The following is a 26,493-nucleotide window of genomic DNA, read 5'->3' on the forward strand; positions in this document are numbered from 1 at the left end:
GCAAAAATTGGCGGTCAGTGATGGCGGTCACTGATCCGCACTCGGCGGCCGCAGGACGTAAAAAGGGAAAGAGGGGGAGGGGAGGGTACAGGGATAAGAAGTTTAGGAAAAAAACAAGTGCTGCTGCTGCTGCAAAAAAAAAATCAGCAGCAGCACAGATGATGATGATGATGATGATGATGATGATGACGGTTCACTCTTCTGCAGGAAGCAGTCGGATGAAGACGTCACAGCAGGATCGCAGCACAGAAGGCCTCAGATTCGGTAAGTTGGCTTCACAGACGGTCACACCAGCTCTGCTCACCGTTCCTAACCGGAATGAGGTGGGCAGGGCTGGTGAAGGGTGTTTCAAACACCCGCCATGGCTGCGATTGGTCGGTCGGTGCTGACCGACCAACCATAGCGATCTGGGGGCTGGCATCACCGCCATTTTTTATATGGAACATGGTAGTCATTGGTGCTGTCCTAGACAGCACCAATCACCACCATATCACTGTGGCACAGTGATTGGCAAAAGCCGCAAACAGCCGCAATTGGCCGGTCTGAATTGACCGGCCAATGGCGGCGATCGCCGATGCGGGGGGGAGGCCACACCCCCCTGGGCATCGTGTACAGATGGCCTGCTGTTATGAACAGCAGCCATCTTTACTTTAAAACTTGTATTTTTGATACGGTAACCCCTTCTGCATTTGGCGTATGGGTACGGCAAAATGCGGGAAGTCAATGCTTTCCATGACGTACCTATACGGCAAATGTCGGGAAGGGGTTAAGAAGGGGCATCTTGTGGATGACTTGGATCATCACTGGTAGGGGCAGGAAGTGTTACGTGGTTTTGGTCCATGTTCACACTGCCTGTAATCTACCTCCAAACACCTGCAGTAAGGATTGTGACATTGCACCCCCCCCCCTCCCCCATATCCTTGCCAACAATGGAGGTTATGGTTTTGTCCTCTCATTCAGATGGGTGTTGTTGGAGACACCCACCCCCGGTGCAGATCCTGGCGTCAGGGCAAACCTATCTCCCAGGATCTGAAGATGATTGACCTGATGTAATGCTGGTGCTCGTTGGTGTACTACCTCTCCCAGCAGGCACAGCTGCCAGGTCATCTTTGGTGCTTGCTGTGTGGTTCCTGGCTCTCTGCACGGCCGTGCACTTCCTTGTGTTGCTGGGTCTGACTATAAAGCGAGCGCGCGCTCACTTCCTGCATCTTATAGGGCCTGAGCGCGCACCTAAATCCTTTCCCTGTCAATCACCAGGGATGAGTCTGCCTCACACGACGCACCCGACCTGAGCAATAGTAGAACGACCTACAGTTATCCTCCGAAGGTTCCTGTATGTACCTGTCTGCTGTTTTCACCCTGTATCCTGTGGTCTGCTGCCAGGCTATATCCTGTATGCCCCTGTCTGCTGTGATCAGCCTGTATCCTGTGGTCTGCTGCCAGGCTATATCCTGTATGCACCTGTCTGCTGTGATTAGCCTGTATCCTGTGGTCTGCTGCCAGGCTATATCCTGTATGCACCTGTCTGCTGTGATCAGCCTGTATCCAGTGGTCTGCTGCAAGGCTATATCCTGTATGCACCTGTCTGCTGTGATCACCCTGTATCCTGTGGTCTGCTGCCAGGCTATATCCTGTATGCACCTGTCTGCTGTGATCACCCTGTATCCTGTGGTCTGCTGCCAGGCTATATCCTGTATGCACCTGTCTGCTGTGATCAGCCTGTATCCAGTGGTCTGCTGCCAGGCTATATCCTGTATGCACCTGTCTGCTGTGATCAGCCTGTATCCTGTGGTCTGCTGCCAGGCTATATCCTGTATGTACCTGTCTGCTGTGATCACCCTGTAGTCTGCTGCCAGGCTATATCCTGTATGTACCTGTCTGCTGTGATCACCCTGTATCCTGTGGTCTGCTGCCAGGCTATATCCTGTATGCACCTGTCTGCTGTGATCAGCCTGTATCCTGTGGTCTGCTGCCGGGCTATATCCTGTATTCACCTGTCTGCTGTGATCACCCTGTATCCTGTAGTCTGCTGCCAGGCTATATCCTGTATGTACCTGTCTGCTGTGATCACCCTGTATCCTGTGGTCTGCTGCCGGGCTATATCCTGTATTCACCTGTCTGCTGTGATCACCCTGTATCCTGTGGTCTGCTGCCAGGCTATATCCTGTATGCACCTGTCTGCTGTGATTAGCCTGTATCCTGTGGTCTGCTGCTAGGCTATATCCCGTATGCCCCTGTCTGCTGTGATCAGCCTGTATCCTGTGGTCTGCTGCCGGGCTATATCCCGTATTCACCTGTCTGCTGTGATCAGCCTGTATCCTGTGGTCTGCTGCCGGGCTATATCCTGTATGCACCTGTCTGCTGTGATTAGCCTGTATCCTGTGGTCTGCTGCCAGGCTATATCCCGTATGCCCCTGTCTGCTGTGATCAGCCTGTATCCTGTGGTCTGCTGCCGGGCTATATCCTGTATTCACCTGTCTGCTGTGATCAGCCTGTATCCTGTGGTCTGCTGCCAGGCTATATCCTGTATGCCCCTGTCTGCTGTGATCAGCCTGTATCCTGTGGTCTGCTGCCGGGCTATATCCTGTATTCACCTGTCTGCTGTGATCAGCCTGTATCCTGTGGTCTGCTGCCAGGCTATATCCTGTATGCACCTGTCTGCTGTGATCAGCCTGTATCCTGTGGTCTGCTGTCAGGCTATATCCTGTATGCACCTGTCTGCTGTGATCAGCCTGTATCCTGTGGTCTGCTGTCAGGCTATATCCTGTATGCACCTGTCTGCTGTGATCAGCTTGTATCCTGTGGTCTGCTGCCGGGCTATATCCTGTATGCACCTGTCTGCTGTGATCAGCCTGTATCCTGTGGTCTGCTGTCAGGCTATATCCTGTATGCACCTGTCTGCTGTGATCAGCTTGTATCCTGTGGTCTGCTGCCAGGCTATATCCTGTATGCACCTGTCTGCTGTGATCTGCCTGTATCCTGTGGTCTGCTGCCAGGCTATATCCTGTATGTACCTGTCTGCTGTGATCACCCTGTATCCTGTGGTCTGCTGCCAGGCTATATCCTGTATGCACCTGTCTGCTGTGATCTGCCTGTATCCTGTGGTCTGCTGCCAGGCTATATCCTGTATTCACCTGTCTGCTGTGATCAGCCTGTATCCTGTGGTCTGCTGCCAGGCTATATCCTGTATGCACCTGTCTGCTGTGATCTGCCTGTATCCTGTGGTCTGCTGTCAGGCTATATCCTGTATGTACCTATCTGCTGTGATCACCCTGTATCCTGTGGTCTGCTGCCAGGCTATATCCTGTATGCACCTGTCTGCTGTGATCACCCTGTATCCTGTGGTCTGCTGCCAGGCTATATCCTGTATGTACCTGTCTGCTGTGATCAGCTTGTATCCTGTGGTCTGCTGCCAGGCTATATCCTGTATGCACCTGTCTGCTGTGATCAGCCTGTATCCTGTGGTCTGCTGCCAGGCTATATCCTGTATGTACCTGTCTGCTGTGATCACCCTGTATCCTGTGGTCTGCTGCCAGGCTATATCCTGTATGCACCTGTCTGCTGTGATCAGCCTGTATCCTGTGGTCTGCTGCCAGGCTATATCCTGTATTCACCTGTCTGCTGTGATCAGCCTGTATCCTGTGGTCTGCTGCCAGGCTATATCCCGTATGCACCTGTCTGCTGTGATCAGCCTGTATCCTGTGCTCTGCTGTCAGGCTATATCCTGTATGCACCTGTCTGCTGTGATCTGCCTGTATCCTGTGGTCTGCTGCCAGGCTATATCCTGTATGTACCTGTCTGCTGTGATCACCCTGTATCCTGTGGTCTGCTGCCAGGCTATATCCTGTATGTACCTGTCTGCTGTGATCAGCCTGTATCCAGTGGTCTGCTGCCGGGCTATATCCTGTATTCACCTGTCTGCTGTGATCACCCTGTATCCTGTGGTCTGCTGTCAGGCTATATCCTGTATGCCCCTGTCTGCTGTGATTAGCCTGTATCCTGTGGTCTGCTGCCAGGCTATATCCTGTATGCACCTGTCTGCTGTGATCAGCCTGTATCCAGTGGTCTGCTGCCAGGCTATATCCTGTATGCACCTGTCTGCTGTGATCAGCCTGTATCCTGTGGTCTGCTGCCAGGCTATATCCTGTATGTACCTGTCTGCTGTGATCACCCTGTAGTCTGCTGCCAGGCTATATCCTGTATGTACCTGTCTGCTGTGATCACCCTGTATCCTGTGGTCTGCTGCCAGGCTATATCCTGTATGCACCTGTCTGCTGTGATCAGCCTGTATCCTGTGGTCTGCTGCCGGGCTATATCCTGTATTCACCTGTCTGCTGTGATCACCCTGTATCCTGTAGTCTGCTGCCAGGCTATATCCTGTATGTACCTGTCTGCTGTGATCACCCTGTATCCTGTGGTCTGCTGCCAGGCTATATCCTGTATGCACCTGTCTGCTGTGATCAGCTTGTATCCTGTGGTCTGCTGCCAGGCTATATCCTGTATGCACCTGTCTGCTGTGATCAGCTTGTATCCTGTAGTCTGCTGCCAGGCTATATCCTGTATGCCCCTGTCTGCTGTGATCACCCTGTATCCTGTGGTCTGCTGACGGGCTATATCCTGTATGCACCTGTCTGCTGTGATTAGCCTGTATCCTGTGGTCTGCTGCTAGGCTATATCCCGTATGCCCCTGTCTGCTGTGATCAGCCTGTATCCTGTGGTCTGCTGCCGGGCTATATCCCGTATTCACCTGTCTGCTGTGATCAGCCTGTATCCTGTGGTCTGCTGCCGGGCTATATCCTGTATGCACCTGTCTGCTGTGATTAGCCTGTATCCTGTGGTCTGCTGCCAGGCTATATCCCGTATGCCCCTGTCTGCTGTGATCAGCCTGTATCCTGTGGTCTGCTGCCGGGCTATATCCTGTATTCACCTGTCTGCTGTGATCAGCCTGTATCCTGTGGTCTGCTGCCAGGCTATATCCTGTATGCCCCTGTCTGCTGTGATCAGCCTGTATCCTGTGGTCTGCTGCCGGGCTATATCCTGTATTCACCTGTCTGCTGTGATCAGCCTGTATCCTGTGGTCTGCTGCCAGGCTATATCCTGTATGCACCTGTCTGCTGTGATCAGCCTGTATCCTGTGGTCTGCTGTCAGGCTATATCCTGTATGCACCTGTCTGCTGTGATCAGCCTGTATCCTGTGGTCTGCTGTCAGGCTATATCCTGTATGCACCTGTCTGCTGTGATCAGCTTGTATCCTGTGGTCTGCTGCCGGGCTATATCCTGTATGCACCTGTCTGCTGTGATCAGCCTGTATCCTGTGGTCTGCTGTCAGGCTATATCCTGTATGCACCTGTCTGCTGTGATCAGCTTGTATCCTGTGGTCTGCTGCCAGGCTATATCCTGTATGCACCTGTCTGCTGTGATCTGCCTGTATCCTGTGGTCTGCTGCCAGGCTATATCCTGTATGTACCTGTCTGCTGTGATCACCCTGTATCCTGTGGTCTGCTGCCAGGCTATATCCTGTATGCACCTGTCTGCTGTGATCTGCCTGTATCCTGTGGTCTGCTGCCAGGCTATATCCTGTATTCACCTGTCTGCTGTGATCAGCCTGTATCCTGTGGTCTGCTGCCAGGCTATATCCTGTATGCACCTGTCTGCTGTGATCTGCCTGTATCCTGTGGTCTGCTGTCAGGCTATATCCTGTATGTACCTATCTGCTGTGATCACCCTGTATCCTGTGGTCTGCTGCCAGGCTATATCCTGTATGCACCTGTCTGCTGTGATCACCCTGTATCCTGTGGTCTGCTGCCAGGCTATATCCTGTATGTACCTGTCTGCTGTGATCAGCTTGTATCCTGTGGTCTGCTGCCAGGCTATATCCTGTATGCACCTGTCTGCTGTGATCAGCCTGTATCCTGTGGTCTGCTGCCAGGCTATATCCTGTATGTACCTGTCTGCTGTGATCACCCTGTATCCTGTGGTCTGCTGCCAGGCTATATCCTGTATGCACCTGTCTGCTGTGATCAGCCTGTATCCTGTGGTCTGCTGCCAGGCTATATCCTGTATTCACCTGTCTGCTGTGATCAGCCTGTATCCTGTGGTCTGCTGCCAGGCTATATCCCGTATGCACCTGTCTGCTGTGATCAGCCTGTATCCTGTGCTCTGCTGTCAGGCTATATCCTGTATGCACCTGTCTGCTGTGATCTGCCTGTATCCTGTGGTCTGCTGCCAGGCTATATCCTGTATGTACCTGTCTGCTGTGATCACCCTGTATCCTGTGGTCTGCTGCCAGGCTATATCCTGTATGTACCTGTCTGCTGTGATCAGCCTGTATCCAGTGGTCTGCTGCCGGGCTATATCCTGTATGTACCTGTCTGCTGTGATCACCCTGTATCCTGTGGTCTGCTGCCAGGCTATATCCTGTATTCACCTGTCTGCTGTGATCACCCTGTATCCTGTGGTCTGCTGTCAGGCTATATCCTGTATGCCCCTGTCTGCTGTGATTAGCCTGTATCCTGTGGTCTGCTGCCAGGCTATATTCTGTATTCACCTGTCTGCTGTGATCAGCCTGTATCCTGTGGTCTGCTGTCAGGCTATATCCTGTATGCCCCTGTCTGCTGTGATCAGCCTGTATCCTGTGGTCTGCTGCCAGGCTATATCCTGTATGCACCTGTCTGCTGTGATCACCCTGTATCCTGTGGTCTGCTGCCAGGCTATTTCCTGTATGCACCTGTCTGCTGTGATCAGCCTGTATCCAGTGGTCTGCTGCAAGGCTATATCCTGTATGCACCTGTCTGCTGTGATCAGCCTGTATCCTGTGGTCTGCTGTCAGGCTATATCCTGTATGCCCCTGTCTGCTGTGATCAGCCTGTATCCTGTGGTCTGCTGCCGGGCTATATCCTGTATGCACCTGTCTGCTGTGATCACCCTGTATCCTGTGGTCTGCTGCCAGGCTATATCCTGTATGCACCTGTCTGCTGTGATCAGCCTGTATCCAGTGGTCTGCTGCAAGGCTATATCCTGTATGCACCTGTCTGCTGTGATCAGCCTGTATCCTGTGGTCTGCTGCCAGGCTATATCCCGTATGCACCTGTCTGCTGTGATCAGCCTGTGTCCTGTGGTCTGCTGCCAGGCTATATCCTGTATGTAACTGTCTGCTGTGATCACCCTGTATCCTGTGGTCTGCTGCCAGGCTATATCCTGTATGCACCTGTCTGCTGTGATCTGCCGGTATCCTGTGGTCTGCTGCCGGGCTATATCCTGTATGCACCTGTCTGCTGTGATCAGCCTGTATCCTGTGGTCTGCTGCCAGGCTATATCCTGTATGCACCTGTCTGCTGTGATCTGCCTGTATCCTGTGGTCTGCTGTGATTAGCCTGTATCCTGTGGTCTGCTGCCAGGCTATATCCTGTATGTACCTGTCTGCTGTGATTAGCTTGTATCCTGTAGTCTGCTGCCAGGCTATATCCTGTATGCACCTGTCTGCTGTGATCAGCTTGTATCCTGTGGTCTGCTGCCGGGCTATATCCTGTATGTACCTATCTGCTGTTATCAGCCTTTATCCTGTGGTCTGCTGCCAGGCTATATCCCGTATGCACCTGTCTGCTGTGATCAGCCTGTATCCTGTGGTCTGCTGTGATCAGCCTATATCCTGTATGCTCCTGTCTGCTGTGATCACCCTGTATCCTGTGGTCTGCTGCCAGGCTATATCCTGTATACACCTGTCTGCTGTGATCAGCCTGTATCCTGTGGTCTGCTGCCAGGCTATATCCTGTATACACCTGTCTGCTGTGATCAGCCTGTATCCTGTGGTCTGCTGCCAGGCTATATCCTGTATTCCCCTGTCTGCTGTGATCAGCCTGTATCCAGTGGTCTGCTGCCAGGCTATATCCTGTATTCACCTGTCTGCTGTGATCACCCTGTATCCTGTGGTCTGCTGCCAGGCTATATCCTGTATTCACCTGTCTGCTGTGATCAGCCTGTATCCAGTGGTCTGTTGCCAGGCTATATCCTGTATTCACCTGTCTGCTGTGATCAGCCTGTATCCTGTGGTCTGCTGTCAGGCTATATCCTGTATGTACCTGTCTGCTGTGATCACCCTGTATCCTGTGGTCTGCTGCCAGGCTATATCCTGTATGCACCTGTCTGCTGTGATCAGCCTGTATCCTGTGGTCTGCTGTCAGGCTATATCCTGTATGCACCTGTTTGCTGTGATCACCCTGTATCCTGTGGTCTGCTGCCGGGCTATATCCTGTATTCACCTGTCTGCTGTGATCAGCTTGTATCCTGTGGTCTGCTGCCAGGCTATATCCTGTATGCACCTGTCTGCTGTGATCAGCTTGTATCCTGTAGTCTGCTGCCAGGCTATATCCTGTATGCCCCTGTCTGCTGTGATCACCCTGTATCCTGTGGTCTGCTGCCAGGCTATATCCTGTATGCACCTGTCTGCTGTGATCAGCTTGTATCCTGTGGTCTGCTGCCAGGCTATATCCTGTATGCACCTGTCTGCTGTGATCACCCTGTATCCTGTGGTCTGCTGCCAGGCTATATCCTGTATACACCTGTCTGCTGTGATCAGCCTGTATCCTGTGGTCTGCTGCCAGGCTATATCCTGTATGCACCTGTCTGCTGTGATCAGCTTGTATCCTGTGGTCTGCTGTCAGGCTATATCCTGTATGCACCTGTCTGCTGTGATCACCCTGTATCCTGTGGTCTGCTGCCAGGCTATATCCTGTATGCACCTGTCTGCTGTGATCAGCTTGTATCCTGTGGTCTGCTGCCGGGCTATATCCTGTATGCACCTGTCTGCTGTGATCACCCTGTATCCTGTGGTCTGCTGCCAGGCTATATCCTGTATTCACCTGTCTGCTGTGATCAGCCTGTATCCTGTGGTCTGCTGTCAGGCTATATCCTGTATGCACCTGTCTGCTGTGATCACCCTGTATCCTGTGGTCTGCTGCCAGGCTATATCCTGTATGCACCTGTCTGCTGTGATCAGCCTGTATCCTGTGGTCTGCTGCCAGGCTATATCCTGTATGTACCTGTCTGCTGTGATCAGCTTGTATCCTGTGGTCTGCTGCCGGGCTATATCCTGTATGCACCTGTCTGCTGTGATCACCCTGTATCCTGTGGTCTGCTGCCAGGCTATATCCTGTATGCACCTGTCTGCTGTGATCAGCCTGTATCCTGTGGTCTGCTGCCAGGCTATATCCTGTATGTACCTGTCTGCTGTGATCAGCTTGTATCCTGTGGTCTGCTGCCAGGCTATATCCTGTATGTACCTGTCTGCTGTGATTAGCCTGTATCCTGTGGTCTGCTGCCAGGCTATATCCTGTATGTACCTGTCTGCTGTGATCAGCTTGTATCCTGTGGTCTGCTGCCGGGCTATATCCTGTATGTACCTATCTGCTGTGATCAGCCTGTATCCTGTGGTCTGCTGTGATCAGCCTATATCCTGTATGCTCCTGTCTGCTGTGATCACCCTGTATCCTGTGGTCTGCTGCCAGGCTATATCCTGTATTCACCTGTCTGCTGTGATCAGCCTGTATCCAGTGGTCTGCTGCCAGGCTATATCCTGTATTCACCTGTCTGCTGTGATCAGCCTGTATCCTGTGGTCTGCTGCCAGGCTATATCCTGTATACACCTGTCTGCTGTGATCAGCCTGTGTCCTGTGCTCTGCTGTCAGGCTATATCCTGTATGCCCCTGTCTGCTGTGATCAGCCTGTATCCTGTGGTCTGCTGCCAGGCTATATCCTGTATTCACCTGTCTGCTGTGATCAGCCTGTATCCTGTGGTCTGCTGCCAGGCTATATCCTGTATTCACCTGTCTGCTGTGATCAGCCTGTATCCTGTGGTCTGCTGTCAGGCTATATCCTGTATGTACCTGTCTGCTGTGATCAGCTTGTATCCTGTGGTCTGCTGCCAGGGTATATCCTGTATGTACCTGTCTGCTGTGATCAGCCTGTATCCAGTGGTCTGCTGCCAGGCTATATCCTGTATTCACCTGTCTGCTGTGATCAGCCTGTATCCAGTGGTCTGCTGCCAGGCTATATCCTGTATGCACCTGTCTGCTGTGATCAGCCTGTATCCTGTGGTCTGCTGCCAGGCTATATCCTGTATGTACCTGTCTGCTGTGATCAGCCTGTATCCAGTGGTCTGCTGCCAGGCTATATCCTGTATTCACCTGTCTGCTGTGATCAGCCTGTATCCAGTGGTCTGCTGCCAGGCTATATCCTGTATGCACCTGTCTGCTGTGATCACCCTGTATCCTGTGGTCTGCTGCCAGGCTATATCCTGTATTCACCTGTCTGCTGTGATCACCCTGTATCCTGTGGTCTGCTGCCAGGCTATATCCTGTATTCACCTGTCTGCTGTGATCAGCTTGTATCCTGTGGTCTGCTGTCAGGCTATACCCTGTCTGCTCTCCACCTGTGGCCAGCTACCTTCCTGTCTCCTCTCTGTTGCCGGCCAGCATGCTCACTGGTGGAGTATTTCAGTGGATCCACATCATGGATCCCACTGACAATCCCAAACCTACGGCACAGGCGCTCTAACGCCATCAAGGAGATCAGCGATGATCAAGATCAGATCCTGCTGTTTATGATCACTGACTGCACAAGTGGTTAATCGTCCTCCAGCAACAACTCTGCCCCTTGTTCCCACTGCAGCTGTTCTGTTGCCTTTTCCTCCTCTTTATGATGGGAACTCTAAGTCCTGCCGTGGGTTCCGGCACCGGTGTATAATGTGCACTGACGGGCGTTCACAACTCATTCTGTCTGACGAAGCTAAAGTGACATTCATTTTGTCTGACTTCTGGTGACGCTTTGGACTGGGTTAACCCCTTCTGGGAATGGGATTTGTCAGACTGACGCAGCAGAGCAATGTCCGGGAGGCCCATCTCTATGCCAGTACATGATACAGTTCTGCACGTTGGCTTCTGAACGGGCCTGGAACAATGACGCCCAGGGCGACTGCTTTCTGAGACCGTCTGGCTGGTCGAGTCAAAGACGAACTACAGGAAGAGAAATCCCTGGATGCCCTCATAACTCCGGCTACTGGTATGGACCAGGGATTCAGGAAATGTCTCGAGACCTCCCATAAGAGAAGAGTACCACTGCTGGCCACCTCATGTCAGGATTCTTATCTGGTCCCATCTCCTGAAGTCCCTGAGGAACCTGTTCAGGCTGATCGTCTAACTCTGTCCTGTGGAAATCCAGTGTAGACACCAACACAACCTGTGTCTCTACTGTGGGCACAAGGAACACTGCGCCCGCCATTGTCCCCTCACGCCGGGTCGCCTGTAGCTGGGAGTTGTCTGGGTCTTCTCGAGGCGGACAAGATTCCTCTCACGTTATCTGTTCCTGTAACCTGGTCTTCAGGTAAATTTCATGTTCCTGGACTCCGGTTCTGATGGCAATTCCATACACCAGGAGGCTCTAGTTCCTCGTCACTAGATTCCCACTGTGCGTTTCCAGGGACCTGTGCTGGTGGCCTCAATGGATGACCTCTCTGAACCAGTCCAATTTGTCACGGCACCCCTAGAACGCCAAGTGGGGGCTGTGCATTCCGAGAAGATCCCCCTGTCTGTCCTGCCTGATTCTGTCTATCCTCTGCTCTTGGGGTTTCCCTGGCTTCCTGTGCACGCTCCACTTATAAATTGGGACTCGGGAGAATATCTCGTGGGGATCTCACTGTCTATCCAGATGTCTCACCGAAGTTCATTCCGTATCCCTGTCGTCTGTTCCACAGAATTGACCAGCAGTCTGGCCCCCCTCAGTCTGCCGATTTGTTCCTAAAACCTTACCACTTCACGGTTCCCCCTCATGTTGGTGCTGTGGCGCCCCGGCTGGTTAAGGACATGTCTCCAAATGAGACCTTTTACCCGGTGCCCAGGAGAAAACAGTTCAAGGAGGTTGATGATGATGTGTCGTCCTGTGCTCCTGATGCCAAAACGAATTCTGCTGGATCTGAGCCTGCGGGTCCTCGTCCCTCTTGCCGGTTTCTGTTCTTCCTCCAGTCGCACTCTTCTCATGGAGAGAGATGTCCGAGACGTACAGAAGTCGCTCCTCGTGTCTGTCCTTCTTCTCGGGGAGTCTGGGTTTCTGGACATTTCATCCTCTAAGGAGGCGGATTGGGAAGATATTGACTCTGGGGGCGTCTTTGACTCTGAAGTAGATTGAGAAAACTATGATCCTGAAGATGTCAACGCTGGAGACCTGAGAAGAGGGGGGGGGTACTGTAACGCCGCTGCTCTGCACTCGTTGGCGTACTACCTCTCCCAGCAAGCACAGCTGCCAGGTTACCTTTGGTACACGCTGTACGGTCCTTGGATCTCCGCACGGCCGTGCACTTCCTTGTGTTGCTGGGTCTGACTATAGGGCGGGCGCACGGCTCACTTCCTGCATCTTATAGGGCCAGCACGTGCACCCAAATGCTTCCCCAGCCTAACCCTGTCAATCACCAGGTATATTAGTCAGCTTCACTGGACACACCCGGCCTGAGCAATATGCGAACATCCTAGTTATCCAGCAAAGGTTCATGTATGCGCCTGATCCTGTCCGCTATTGTTGCCAGTTATCAGCCTGTATCCAGTGGTCCGTTACCAGTCTGTATCCTGTCTGCTATTGCTATCCACTACCAGCCTGCGTCCAGTAATCCGCTACCAGCCTGTGTCCAGCTACCTACCACCTGCCTGTGACCTGTCACCTGTCTGCGTCCAGTAATCTGCTACCAACCTGTCACCTATTGCCTGCTCTCCACTTACGTCCTGTTATCCGCCGCCAGCCACTACTTTTACTGGTGCAGTGGTCTAGAGGGTCCACATCCAGCAGGTCGTTACACCTGACATTATGGGGGTTGACCAGTTCCTATTGCAATCTAGAGGTATTTCTTCAAGACTCTGGCTCAATCCAGAACGGATTCAACAAAGGCCTATGCAAGAATTAAGAGGCTCGTCATGGCTCGGGGTTCTGAGAAAAGTGTGGACGGTAAGAATCCAACACATCATTATTCCTCACCACCTTCAGGAAGGCCTGGACAAGGGTCTTCGTACATCTACCCTAAAGGTTCAGATGTTGCCAAGTCTACATTACTAGACAAACCTTTACCCCAGGACTCCTCAATTAAAAGGTTCCTCAAAGGTGTCGCTAGGTTGAAACCTCTTCTCAAGCCCACACCTCCTTGGGACCCGTCTTGTGATTTTGAGAGGCCTGTGCTCTCCACCCTCTGAGCTTCTGGAGGTTTCTATCCTTTAAAGTTACTTTTAACACTTCACCTATGTTGTCACCCTTGGAGAGACATCCCATTCGTTGGACAGGAAGCCTGTGGAGATAAAAAAAACAGGGACTCCGCATACCCCATCAGGTTTCCTGTCCTCCAGATGGGATTGTCCTGTTTGAGCAAAGCGCGTGTCTCCAGATTGCAGACCCCTGTTCTGAAGGGTCTCTGGTGGGAGAGCACTATATCCCTGTGTCATGCTCCGGCTCCTTCCTTGTCTCTTGCTGTGAGAGCCGGAACGCATAGCACGACGTTCCACAGCATCGGGTGCACACTTCCTGCTGATGCGTCACTTCCGGTGGAGGTGACGGGCTTAAGTGTTGTTCCGGCAGCCCTATCCTAGGTCTATTTAGGCCGAAAGAAAACATGGCTCCTTCCTCCGCTCTAAACCAACAGATGAAAGCACCAGGAGAAGCAGCAGGGCGCGCTGACGGCTTGGATGCTACAAGATCCTCCAGTCCGGTACTTTGAAGGTGGCAGTGGTGATCCTCAACTACACGGTAGGACAGAATATTTTTATACTCTTGTCCTTTTTTTGTATATTATGATTTAAGGCCAGAGAGGGTCCTAGAAAACAACGAGATACATCCCATAATAAGAGGTGTGCTGTCTGTAGAAAGAAGTTGGCAGATTCTTCTACTAAGAGATTATGTCAATCGTGTCTAGAGAAGGTGATCTCCGAGGAAGCCACGAGCCTTGCATCAAAGTTATTGTCCAGGCCGAGGTTACAAATCCTCTTAGAAGAAAGGAGCGAGATTTACCCAGGACTTCTACTGGCCGGATCCATTTTTCTGACTCTTCTGGTGAGGATAATTATGTTAGAGGGTGAACTGGGCTCCACTGACGGTTCCTCTGAAGAGGGCAGGGGAGGAAAGAATCTTTTCTGGGGTTGTAGATCGGCTTCGGTCACTGCCACAATGACTATTGATGATCCTAAGGCGCCCGTTCTGTTATGTTTTAGGGCCTAGGGATGAAAAAGCAAAGAATATTTCCTATCCATAAAAATGTGGCCAGCATGATCAAACATGAATGGAAGAACCCCGGCAGAAAATGTATTCCCAAGATCCTAAAAAATAAATATTCTTTTGACAAAGAAGTTTGCAAAGATTGGGATAGTATTCCTAGGCTAGGCGTCCCAGTAGCCAAAATATCTAGAAGAAATGTGCTACCATTTGGAGATCTAGGACCCCTTTTTGACCCTATGGATAGGAAAGCAGATTACGATTTGGGAAAAAACATGGGAGGCTCCAACGGGGGCCTTTTAACCAGGTATTGTAGCGATATCCTCCAAAATGTGGATTTTCCCATTAGATCTGCGTATAAGGAATAAAACTTCAGAGAGCAGATTCTTTCCTGACCTCCCAGTTCTATCTAAAGTGGCAGATTTCTCGGTAGACGCCTCAGTGGATTCAGGCCGCCTAACAGCCAGATCAGTGGCCCTAGAAAGGCTATCTGGTTAAGGGGACACGGCTCAGAGTGAAATCTTTGCTCCGTTCCAAGTTCTGGCGATCTTCCGTTTGGCCCTCCATTAGAAGACCTCAGATAAGAGGAAAGGATTCCCTGCTCAGGGTACAGAACCTGATTATTTTCGTCCCAGAAGGTTCAATAAGAAACCAAATCAAAAGGGACCAGATTTCAAGGCTTCAATGTTTCCCAGAAAGAACAGGCCTCAAAATGATCCAAAGAATAAGGACCAGCAATGATGCCAGAAGGAGGCGAGCGGGGGGTCGTCTATCCTTTATTCATCCAAATTAGGAGGATGGACCTGGGTGTTATAAGAAGAGGTTATCACCTAGAATTCAAGAGCGTTCCACTGGACGGATTCCCTTCTACCAAGGTTCAGAAAGATCTGGCAAAGCAGCTGAAATGTTTCTCTTATAGAAAATGAAGTCATAATTCCAGTGTAGAAATAGGGAAGGGCTTCTGTTCCCCTCTCTTTTTTTTTATTCAAGAAACCAGATGGAAAGTTCAGGGTTATCATCAACCTAAAACAAAAATCTTCAGAGGAAAAGTCTTCCATCAGCAGTCAATGTTTTCTTCAAGGACTGTCTAATGACCTCGATAGACCTGGAGGACGCCTATTCTCCCGTCCCAATTTGCAGGGCTCACCAACTATACCAAAGGTTTGCAGTGGTTTCAACAAGCTCTAAACCCACCTTCAATACTGGACCCTCCTCTTCGGCATCTCACATGCGCCAAATGTCTTCACGAAGTTAATAGCGGAGATGACATCCTTCATCAGGACCAAGGACATGCTTCTGATCCCGTATTTAGAGGATCTTCTAATAGTGGTGGATTCGATCCAGGCTGGAGATGATTTGTTCCATCTTAATAAAATTAGCGTGGAACATAAACCTGAGAGTCACATTTGATACCTTCCAGCATGTGTATATTTTTGGGGATTCTTCTAGACTCCTTCAAATCGATGTCCTTCCTTCCCTGGGAAAAGTTCAACCTCTGCTAGACAGGGTATCAGACCTTTCCCGAAGCCATATGACATCTTCCAGACGGGCGATGTTGGTCCTTGGCCCTCTAACATCCTGTATCCAGCTATAATGTGGGCGCAGTTCAGATCCAGAGCTCAACTGGATATTTTGAAAAATGGGACAAAATCCGATTCTCCTTGGATCATGCCCTCCACCTATTATCTATGGCCAGACATTCTCGTAGGTGATGGATGTACAGCGAGAGTCCCAAGAAAGGGGTTTTGTGGGTAACATCTCCAACAGTCTACATAACCATGGATGCCAGCCCCTAAGGTTGCGGAGCTCACTGCAACTCCTTCCTCCAGGGTCAGTGGGACCATCAAACATCTACCATGTCTTCAATCTTCATGGAGCTCGCAGCAATTTTACAGGCGCTGAAGAACGCCATGCCTATAGTTTCAGGATAGAATATAAAGATGTACTCTGACAATGCAAAAGCAGTGGCGTCCTCAAACCACCAGGAGGGGTACAAGATCGGACACATTGATGGAACTACCCACCAGGATATTTTTCTCCAGCAGCACTCCACTTATTGTGCCTTACACCAGTCCACCTAAGGGAAAGGACAATCAAATAGCAGATTTTCTAAGCAGAATCCGATTGCGTCAGTCCCAGTGGTTCCTAAATCCAGAGGTCTTTTAGCTGATAGTATTCAGATATGGAGCTCCCTCCATAGATCTCTGCACCAGGGGGAACAGGAAAGTCAGAAGATTCTGTTCTCTAGATCGCACCGATTATCCAGGAACAGTAGACGCACTTGCCCAATGCTGGAGTCAGGAACAGGGTTATGCTCTCCCTACCCTACCGAGGATAATGAGGAAGATCGGGGAGGACGGGGCTTCAGTCTTCCTAATTGCTCCCTCCTGGTCGTAAAGACCCCGGTTCACCTGGTTGAGGAGGATATCCTCAGATCAGCTGTGAAGTCTCCCCGTCAGATCGGATCTCCTGTAGTTCACCCCAACGTATCCCAGCTACAGATAACAGCCTGGTGACTGAGGATGATACTTGGGAGGAGAAGGTTCTCGGAGTCCGTCATTTCTATCTATTCTGTTCTATGTCTTCTGCTTTATGACTTTGCGTTCAGCTGTTACAAAGGCAACGTGACAAGATTAGATGACATTGTATTTCTTATGGCTAAAGATACATACTGAGGCTTCATGCACACGGCCGTGCCCATAATTACAGCCCTTGCGGGCACGGCCGGCCACGGGCCGCATTTTCGTGCCGTGCTCCCATACAAAGTAAAAAATGAAAAGTAGGACATGCTCCATAATTCCCGGCACGGTTCTACAGCACGGACAACTATCCGTAGCGATACGGAAAGGTGTCAGCGGCCAACAGAACCGGGCAGGTCTGTAATTACTAATTTTTTTTTACGGTCGTGTGCATGGGATAAGATGAGCCGGGGATTCTGTATGTTACATATGTAGAATGTGTATGTGCAGTTATGAGGGGAACGCCTATTCTCATTTCCTTACAAATAAAGATGCATTTGCCCCTCGCAGGGGCAGAGACTGTCTTTGAACGCGGACGCTGCGTGTCTCGGTCTCTCTCTCCGGCCGTCCTCTCTGACCCACCAGTGAGAGATCATTCATTTGGAACTCAGATAAATGCAGATAACGGACAAAGTCAATTCTGCAGCGACAGCATCTCCTAGGCTCAAGCCTCAAATCAGGTCTCCACTCTTCAGGACCCCATTGGGATCTAAACACTAACACTCAAAATGACTTTCCTCCTCGCCGTTACCACTGGCCGGAGACGGAGTGAGATACAAGTCCTCTCTGCCCCCCCCCCATACACTTTAGTGCTGGATGACAGATTTATCATGAAATCTGAACATGGGTTCGTACCTGACGTAGTCTCTCCCTTCCATCAGGATTAGGAGATCATTCTTGCTTTTTGTAACTCTCCTAAAAACTCTAAGGAGCAGCAGTTCAACTGCTCATGGTATGTTCACACCGCTTATTTTCGGCAGCTTTTCGGTCCGTTAACGGACGAAAAATCTGAAGCAGAACGTCTCCAAACATCTGCCCATTTCAATGGGAAAAATGGCGTTCTGTTCTGATGGGCCGTTTTTTTTGCGCTGCCGTTTTGAGAAACGGGCGTGTAAAAAAAATGGCAGCGAAAAAGACGTGCAGGTCACTTCTTGGGACGTTTTGGAGTAGTTTTTCATTGACTCTATAGAAACCGCTCCAAAAACGGCCATAAAAAACGTAGCGAAAAACGCAAGTGGCTTAAAAAATGTCTGAAAATCAGGAGCTGTTTACCCTTGAAAACAGCTCCGTATTTTCAGAAGTTTTTGACTTGCCGTGTGAACAGACCCTTACATCTAAGGGTATGTTCATACGGCTTATCTTCGGGCCGTAAACGGGCGAAAAATCTGAAGCAGAACGTTGATTTCAATGGGAAAAATGGCGTTCTTTTCCGACGGGCCGTTTTTTCCACGTGGCTTTTTTGAAAAATGGTCGCGTAAAAAAACGCCTGCGAAAAAGAAGTGCATTTCACTTCTTGAGCCATTGTCACTGACTCCATAGAAAAACCGCTCCAAAAACGGCCGTAAAAACGCGAATTGCTAAAAAAACAGCAGAAAATCAGGAGCTGGTTTCCCTTGAAAACAGCGCCGTATTTTCAGAACGTTTTTTAGTGAGCGTGTGAACAGAGCCTAAGACTGTGCCTGGCCCAATACTTAGAGGTCACCAGGGATTGGAGATCCTCCAAGAATCTTTTTATCAAATTTCAGGGACCTAGTAAGGGTTTGGCAGCTGGTAGACCTCCTATAGGTAGATAGATGAAACGCGCCATTCACTTAGTTTACGTTAATTAGGAACCCAGCCACGAGATCTTTGGGGCACGTTCTACAAGGGCTGAAAGAGTGATGGCTGCTACGTGGAGTTCACCTCACACCTTCATTAACCCATTTGGGACGAAGCCATTTTTTGATTTTTGTTTTTCACTCCCCGCATTCCAAGAGCCATCACTTTTTTATTTTTTCCGTCCATACGGCGGTGTGGGGGCTTATTTTTGCGGGAGGAGTTGTAGTTTCTTTTGGTGCCATTTAGGGTATGTGCACACACACACACTAATTACGTCCGTAATTTACGGACGTATTTCGGCCGCAAGTCACGGACCGAACACAGTGCAGGGAGCCGGGCTCCTAGCATCATACTTATGTACGACGCTAGGAGTCCCTGCCTCTCCGTGGAACTACTGTCCCGTACTGAAAACATGATTACAGTACGGGACAGTTGTCCTGCAGAGAGGCAGGGACTCCTAGCGTCGTACATAAGTATGATGCTAGGAGCCCGGCTCCCTGCACTGTGTTCGGTCCGGGACTTGCGGCCGACATACGTCCGTCAATTACGGACGTAATTAGTGTGTGTGCACATACCCTTATAGTTCCATATAATGTACTGGGAAAATGAAAAAAAATTCTTTGCTGGATGAAGTTGGAAAAAACTGCAATTCCTCAATTTGTTTTTACGGCTTTCACCGTGCGGTAAAAACGATAAATTACCTTTATTCTGCGGCTCGATACGATTACGATAACAAATTTATCAAGGTTTTTTTTTTATATTTTACTACTTCTATTTATAATAAACTTTTTGTTAAAAAATAAAAATATATGTTTTGTGTGGCCACATTCTGAGAGCCAGAACTTTTTTATTTTTCCGTGGATTGAGCGGCGCGAGGGCTTATTTTTTGCGGGATGAGCTGTAGTTTTTATCGGTACAATTTTTTGGAAAACATACAAAATCGATATAAATTTAGTATAGTTGCAATCGTAACAAGCCGCTGAATGAAGTTGTGTTATTTATACCACACGGTAAACGGCGTAAATTTAGGACGCAAATAAAAGTGTCAAAATGTCTGTTTTTTTTTTTCTATACCCTCCCCAAATAATTTTTTAAATAAAAGTTAATACATTTTATGTACCCCAAAATGGTGCTATTAAAAAAATACAACTTGTCCCACAAAAAACAAGACCTTATACAGCTATGTCCACGCAAATATAAAAAAGTTATAGCTCTTGGAATGCGACAATGGAAAAATGTAAAAAAAAAATAGCTTGGTTATTAAGGTATAAAATAGGCCGCTCATTAAAGGGTTAAACATGACCGTTTACAACTCCATACAAACAACACAAAAGTTTGAACTGCACATTCCAACAAAATGTGGATACAGGAAAAAAAAATGGCGAGAGCACACTGCGAACACTAATGTCACCTGAACCGCAGGGGTTCTTGCACCTGCATATATGTTTTGCTTAACTCTGGTTCCTACCATCCCCAGATATATATGTCGTTTCAGTCCCAGTTCTGGGTGTATGTGCAGCGTAGGTTCCCAGCTATGGAAGGTGCCTTGTCGTGGCAGGTGGGCTCACACAATTTGATCAAAAACGTGCACTAAGAACCTCCCTATTGTAAGTAGATTTAGCAGTAATGTAGATTTAGTGGCTTAGGTGGCATTAGTGTTCGCAGTGTGCGGTCGCCATTTTCTACTGTGCTACATCTCCATACAGTTACTGATCTCGCGTTTGGCAGAAAGGCGCCGTCAGAAGTTCATGGAAAAACGATTCCCGGTAAGTAATGAATCTTTTTGGCCGGCCACAACCTCGGCTAAGGAAACATGAGACGTTCTCTCCGTTTGATCCGCACTTTATCTTCTGCCTGAGAGGGGTTCGTTGAAGTTTTTACCTACCTGCACTCCAAAGGTCTTCACAAAATATCAATCGGATCATTTCCCTTCCAGTGTTTTTTTTTGTTCACAATTCCCTTCTGATGATGAGAACGATCTTCAGTCCATGGAAATCTCCAGATGGTTTAAGATTTATTTAGACCGGTCTCGAGGTCAGGAAGGCGGAGAATTTCTCGATTTTCGGAAAGTACAGCCTAGGGGCGGTCTACTCTGGACTCTGCATTACCAGAGGGCCCTCCCTACGGGTAACTTCTAACCAGCAGCCGATCAATGAGGATGTAACAAGGACATAAGGGACGCGTTGGTTTTCTAGTGTTTGCGTCTTTTCCCCGAGTCGTAATTGCCCTTTAACACCGGCAGATCTTCTGCCTGGTAAACCAGCGTCGATCGACAATACAGCGTGTCAAGAAACAATGGTTTGCTCGATTATTGGCTGCTTGCTGCCCTGTTCACACAGAGAAACGATCAGGAACAAGCATTTGTGTGAGCGCTCGATGTCTTGATCATTCGCCCGTGTAAAACGGCCTCAACAGCAGCAAAAGTTTTTCCTTCCCTGTGATTAGGTTTTGAGTTATACTTTATAATAAAAACATACGGGGAGGAGCTCCATCAGCATTATAGTGTAGGGGGGGGGGGGGGGGGGGTCTTAACGAATAAATAACTTTATTACCCCACTATTGTGGTGCTGTTAGGTCGAAGAGAAAGCAGGTTGAGGTTAGAAACCAACGCTTATGTAATTGTCTGTTTTACCCGACACAATAGAAGGGAAATGTGATAGTGAAATATTTCATACTATGAGCGCCATGCTTATCTCTGATATACAGCTTCTTTATGTGTTGCTCTCAGTAGAGTTGTCTCCCTGTGCGAGGACGGTGATGAGCGCAGTAGCAGCTTCCACATTACATGTGTGACACACGGGACTCCACACATAGCACGACTTTATTCATGGAAATAGAATTACACATCAGATAAAACATTTCAAGTGGACAGTGCATTACATTCCGTGCCCATAGCGGTTCCTAAAATGCTAAATATTCTTGACATCCCGTGCCCATAGCTGTTCCTTAACTGTATCATACTCTTGCCATTTTGTGCCCATAGTGATTCCATAACTATTATATCCTAGGCATCCAGTGCCCTTAGTGATTCCATAACTATTATAGCCTAGGCATCCAGTGCCCTTAGTGATTCCATAACTGTATTACATTCTCGACATCCCGTGCTCATAGTGATCCCATACCCTCCTCTTGTGCATTCCGTACCCATAGCGGTACCTTAAAGGGGTTTTCCGAGATACCATCATATTTTAAAAAACCCCTTTAATGCATGTAATTTATAAATGTAAATACATTTGTAATATACTTACGTTTTCCAAAGTGGCCCCGTTTCCAGATCCTGCCGCGGGGAACTTGACGGGTGACGTCACTCTCTGCACTGGCTCTGCCGCTATGTTGATCTTGAATTCTTTGCCGGGTATGCGACACGTCACTTGTCACGTGGTGTATATCGGCTTGTTCTGTTGTAACGCGCATGCGCGGTCCCTGCTGTTATCTCAAGAACAGCAGTGACAGCGCATGCGCATTACAGGCTGTGAAGCAGAACAAGCCGATATACACTACGTAAAAATGGACATGTCGTATACCCGGCAAAGAATTCAAGATCAACAAAGCGGCAGAGCCAGTGCAGAGAGTGACGTCACCAGTCAAGTTCCCCACGGCAGGATCTGGAAACGGGGCCACTTTGGAAAATGTAAGTATATTACAAATGTATTTACATTTATAAATTACATGCATTAAAGGGGTTTTGGAAAATATGATGGTATCTCGGACAACCCCTTTAAGTAAATTGCATTCTGCATAGCCTGTGCCCTTAGCGGTTCCTGTATATGAACTCATAAAAGCAACTTAAAAGCCAGGACCCGTAGTAGCCAGATATAGACAGCAGAGGGCCCCTGTGCAAATATAGTATATGGGCCTTTTGCTCTTAAACCATAGAGCAGCTTCCTTATCATATCAATCAAGTATCCTTTACATGCACTCTAATAGACAATAAGTTAATAGCTATTTTAAAGGTGGTAGAGGGGCCCCTGAGCAGCTGCCCAGGTGTCACACATGGTATGTCTGCCCGCCCCTGGTGGTAGCGGTGATGATCAATATTGTAAGCTAGCTGCGTAGATATGGTGACAGTGTGATACATCACTGATATGTAATATAGTCTGGAGCACACAAACACTTAATGTGATACATAAAACACTCAGTCACAGCACAGGAGGATAATAAAGCAGCAGAGGTCGCTCTATGAGTTGAGGTTGGCGATCACAGCCTGCGTGTAGTCCAGGGATGTGGCGTATCCTCCCATGTCTGTTGTCCGCACCTGGAAGCAACAAAATGTAGGGTCTCCGCAAATGACAATACACAAAGGAACACAGTCATCATAGAAGGGAATATTACATCACAAAATACAGCGAAAAATTACAGCACTTTATGCCTTACATTGGTCACTAGGCGGCAGCACAAGTGTCTGCTGTGAAATGTTACACCCACAATATGAACAGGAGGATGACTGCTCTACTGTTCTACCAGAGCCAAGATAGGCAGCTGTCACATAGAGAACATTACAATACATCACCTGCTGGAGGAATAATACACGTACAGCCGCCAAGATCAACAGCAATTAAGAGCCTGTGCCGTATCAACAACGTGTATGCATCAATGCAGCAGTGATTAGAGCCGCTTTAAGATCTGGAAAAATCCTGTCACCAGATTATAAGTGTCCTATATAATGTGATCGGCGCTGTAATGTAGATAACAGTGGTCCTAGTAATAAAGAGGCTGTCACCAGATTATAAGTGCCCTGTCTCCTACATAATGTGATCAGTGCTGTAATGTAGATAACAGTGGTCCTAGTAATAAAGAGGCTGTCACCACATTATAAGTGCCCTGTCTCCTACATGATGTGATTGGTGCTGTAATGTAGAGAACAGTGGTCCTAGTAATAAAGAGGCTGTCACCAGATTATAAGTGTCCTGTCTCCTACATAATGTGATCGGCGCTGTAATGTAGGTGACAGTAATGCTTTTTATTTAGAAAAACGATCTATTTTTACCACTTTATGAGCGATTTTTAGCTTTAATCTGGTGACAGAGCCTCTTTATTACTAGGACCACTGTTATTACAGCACTGATCAGATTATGTAGGAGACAGGGCACTTATAATCTGGTAAAAGGGCCACTTTAAATATTGATGGCCTCAATGTTTGGTCAGTAGGGGGTCTGGGTCTTTTCCCTTTCATTGTTTACACAGGCATAGCGGCTCGTCCGTTACTCTTCTACATAAGAAAATTACATTTCCGGCTGTTCTCCAGCAGCAAAGTAGGGAATTTTGTGGGGTGGACAAGTGACACCATAGTGAGGGGTTATCTGGGATGGAAGGAACATCGTAAGGGGTTATCTGGGACGACGACAAGTGACGGGTTATTTGGGGGGGACAAGTGACACCATAGTGAGGGGATATCTGGGATGGAAGGAACATCATAAGAAGGGGTTATCTGGGGGAGACCAGTGATAGTGAGGGGATATCTGGGTGAAAAGGAACATCATAGTGAGGGGATATCTGGGGTGGACAAGTGACAGTGAGGGGATATCTGGGGGGGCAAGTGACATCATAGTGAGGGGTTATCAGGAGGATGGCAGTCTCATCATAGAGGGCTTATCTCTAAGGGACCAATGACATCATAGCAAGGAGTTATCTGGAGAATACTACTGACAAAGTGAGGGGGCAGCGTTGTCAGGAGCGGACTAGTGACATTACAGAGGGGGGGGAGGGGGGTTTACCGGTAGCGCTCTCACTGATTGGCTGTTTCCATATTTCTCAGTTGTATAGGGCGCCAGCTTGCATGCTCAACTACCATCCCCAACATAGACACATCCTCCATTGAGCTTAACAAAGTTTTGCCATCTTTTTCTCACCCCCTCCTATATTTAGTCTATACTCTGCCTTGGGGTGCACTGGCTTTCCAGGCCATGTCTCACCCCCTCGGCGTTCACTCTCCATCTTCCTTGGGGCACATACTCCTGGCACAACTCTCCTATCAGTAGATCATCTTGCTCAGAACATTCGATGGCTCACAGGTGACTAGTTGGCCACCATGTCGCTGCCGTCATTCTGCCTTCTCCTGGTTCTGCATTGATCTTATTTCCAGTTCTTTTCGTTTCATGAGGATTCTCACTCAGACCCGAAGAGGTAAAAGTGCAAAGATTCTGCCTCAGACCGGAGGAGAGGTGAAGGTGCCTCCTGCGCCACCACCTGGACCAGCCAGAGCCCGCGGGGCATTAGAGGTGAACACACGAATCCACCCAGTGTGCTGATGTGCAGTTCCTGATGTGAGACATTACCTCTTACATCTACTAGTACTGCCACCAACTCCATGCAATACACTGCTGAGCCTCAAGGGTTAAAACATGGCTAGAATTATCTTCATTATACAGGTTTCCTACACAATGTCCCGTCTCTTATGTTCTCCAGTGTGCGGAGCTCCCATAATATATCCAAAGAGCAAGAGCAGAAGGCTTCACAACACATGTCCACCTCCCATCACCATACAGTCTAGTCACTGTATACATACATGACATCCTGTATTATACTCCACAGCTGCACTCACTATTCTGCTGGTGGAGTCACTGTGTACATACATTATATTACTTATCCTGTACTGATCCTGAGTTACATCCTGTATTATACTCCAGAGCTGCACTCACTATTCTGCTGGTGGAGTCACTGTGTACATACATTACTTATCCTATACTGATCCTGAGTTACATCCTGTATTATACTCCAGAGCTGTACTCACTATTCTGCTGGTGGAGTCACTGTGTACATACATTACATTACTTATCCTGTACTGATCCTGAGTTAGATCCTGTATTATACTCCAGAGCTGCACTCACTGTTCTGCTGGTGGAGTCACTGTGTACATACATTACATTACTTATCCTGTACTGATCCTGAGTTACATCCTGTATTATACTCCAGAGCTGCACTCACTATTCTGCTGGTGGAGTCACTGTGTACATACATTACATTACTTATCCTGTACTGGTCCTGAGTTACATCCTGTATTATACTCCAGAGCTGTACTCACTATTCTGCTGGTGGAGTCACTGTGTACATACATTACATTACTTATCCTGTACTGATCCGGAGTTACATCCTGTATGATACTCCAGAGCTGCACTCACTATTCTGCTGGTGGAGTCACTGTGTACATACATTACATTACTTATCCTGTACTGATCCTGAGTTATATCCTGTATTATACTCCAGAGCTGCACTCACTATTCTGCTGGTGGAGTCACTGTGTACATACATTACTTATCCTGTACTGATCCTGAGTTACATCCTGTATTATACTCCAGAGCTGCACTCCCTATTCTGCTGGTGGAGTCACTGTGTACATACATTACATATCCTGTACTGCTCCCGAGTTACATCCTGTATTATACTCCAGAGCTGCACTCACTATTCTGCTGGTGGAGTCACTGTGTATATACATTACTTATCCTGCACTGATCCTGAGTTACATCCTGTATTATACTCCAGAGCTGCACTCACTATTCTGCTGGTGGAGTCACTGTGTCCATACATTACTTATCCTGTACTGATCCTGAGTTACAGCCTGTATTATACTCCAGAGCTGCACTCACTATTCTGCTGGTGGAGTCACTGTGTACATACATTACATTACTTATCCTGTACTGATCCGGAGTTATATCCTGTATTATACTCCAGAGCTGCACTCACTATTCTGCTGGTGGAGTCACTGTGTACATACATTACTTATCCTGTACTGATCCTGAGTTACATCCTGTATTATACTCCAGAGCTGCACTCACTATTCTGCTGGTGGAGTCACTGTGTACATACATTACTTATCCTGTACTGATCCTGAGTTACATCCTGTATTATACTCCAGAGCTGCACTCACTATTCTGCTGGTGGAGTCACTGTGTACATACATTACTTATCCTGTACTGATCCTGAG

At 48.7% G+C, this 26,493-nt stretch overlaps 1 protein-coding gene across 1 annotated transcript in view; it reads right to left on the reverse strand.

The window, feature by feature from the left end:
• Nucleotides 1-22,245: 22,245 nt before the first annotated feature.
• IDH3B (isocitrate dehydrogenase (NAD(+)) 3 non-catalytic subunit beta) overlaps nucleotides 22,246-26,493 on the reverse strand; it is a 94,166-nt gene continuing 89,918 nt past the window's right edge. Inside the window, exon 12 of the mRNA XM_075855369.1 lies at nucleotides 22,246-22,827. Coding sequence (XP_075711484.1) covers nucleotides 22,750-22,827 — 78 coding nt within the window. The 3' untranslated portion in view covers nucleotides 22,246-22,749. The remainder of the gene's footprint in view (nucleotides 22,828-26,493) is intronic.

The sequence above is a fragment of the Rhinoderma darwinii genome, chromosome 1 (assembly GCF_050947455.1).
Source record: "Rhinoderma darwinii isolate aRhiDar2 chromosome 1, aRhiDar2.hap1, whole genome shotgun sequence".
In the NCBI taxonomy this organism is placed as follows: domain Eukaryota; kingdom Metazoa; phylum Chordata; class Amphibia; order Anura; family Rhinodermatidae; genus Rhinoderma; species Rhinoderma darwinii.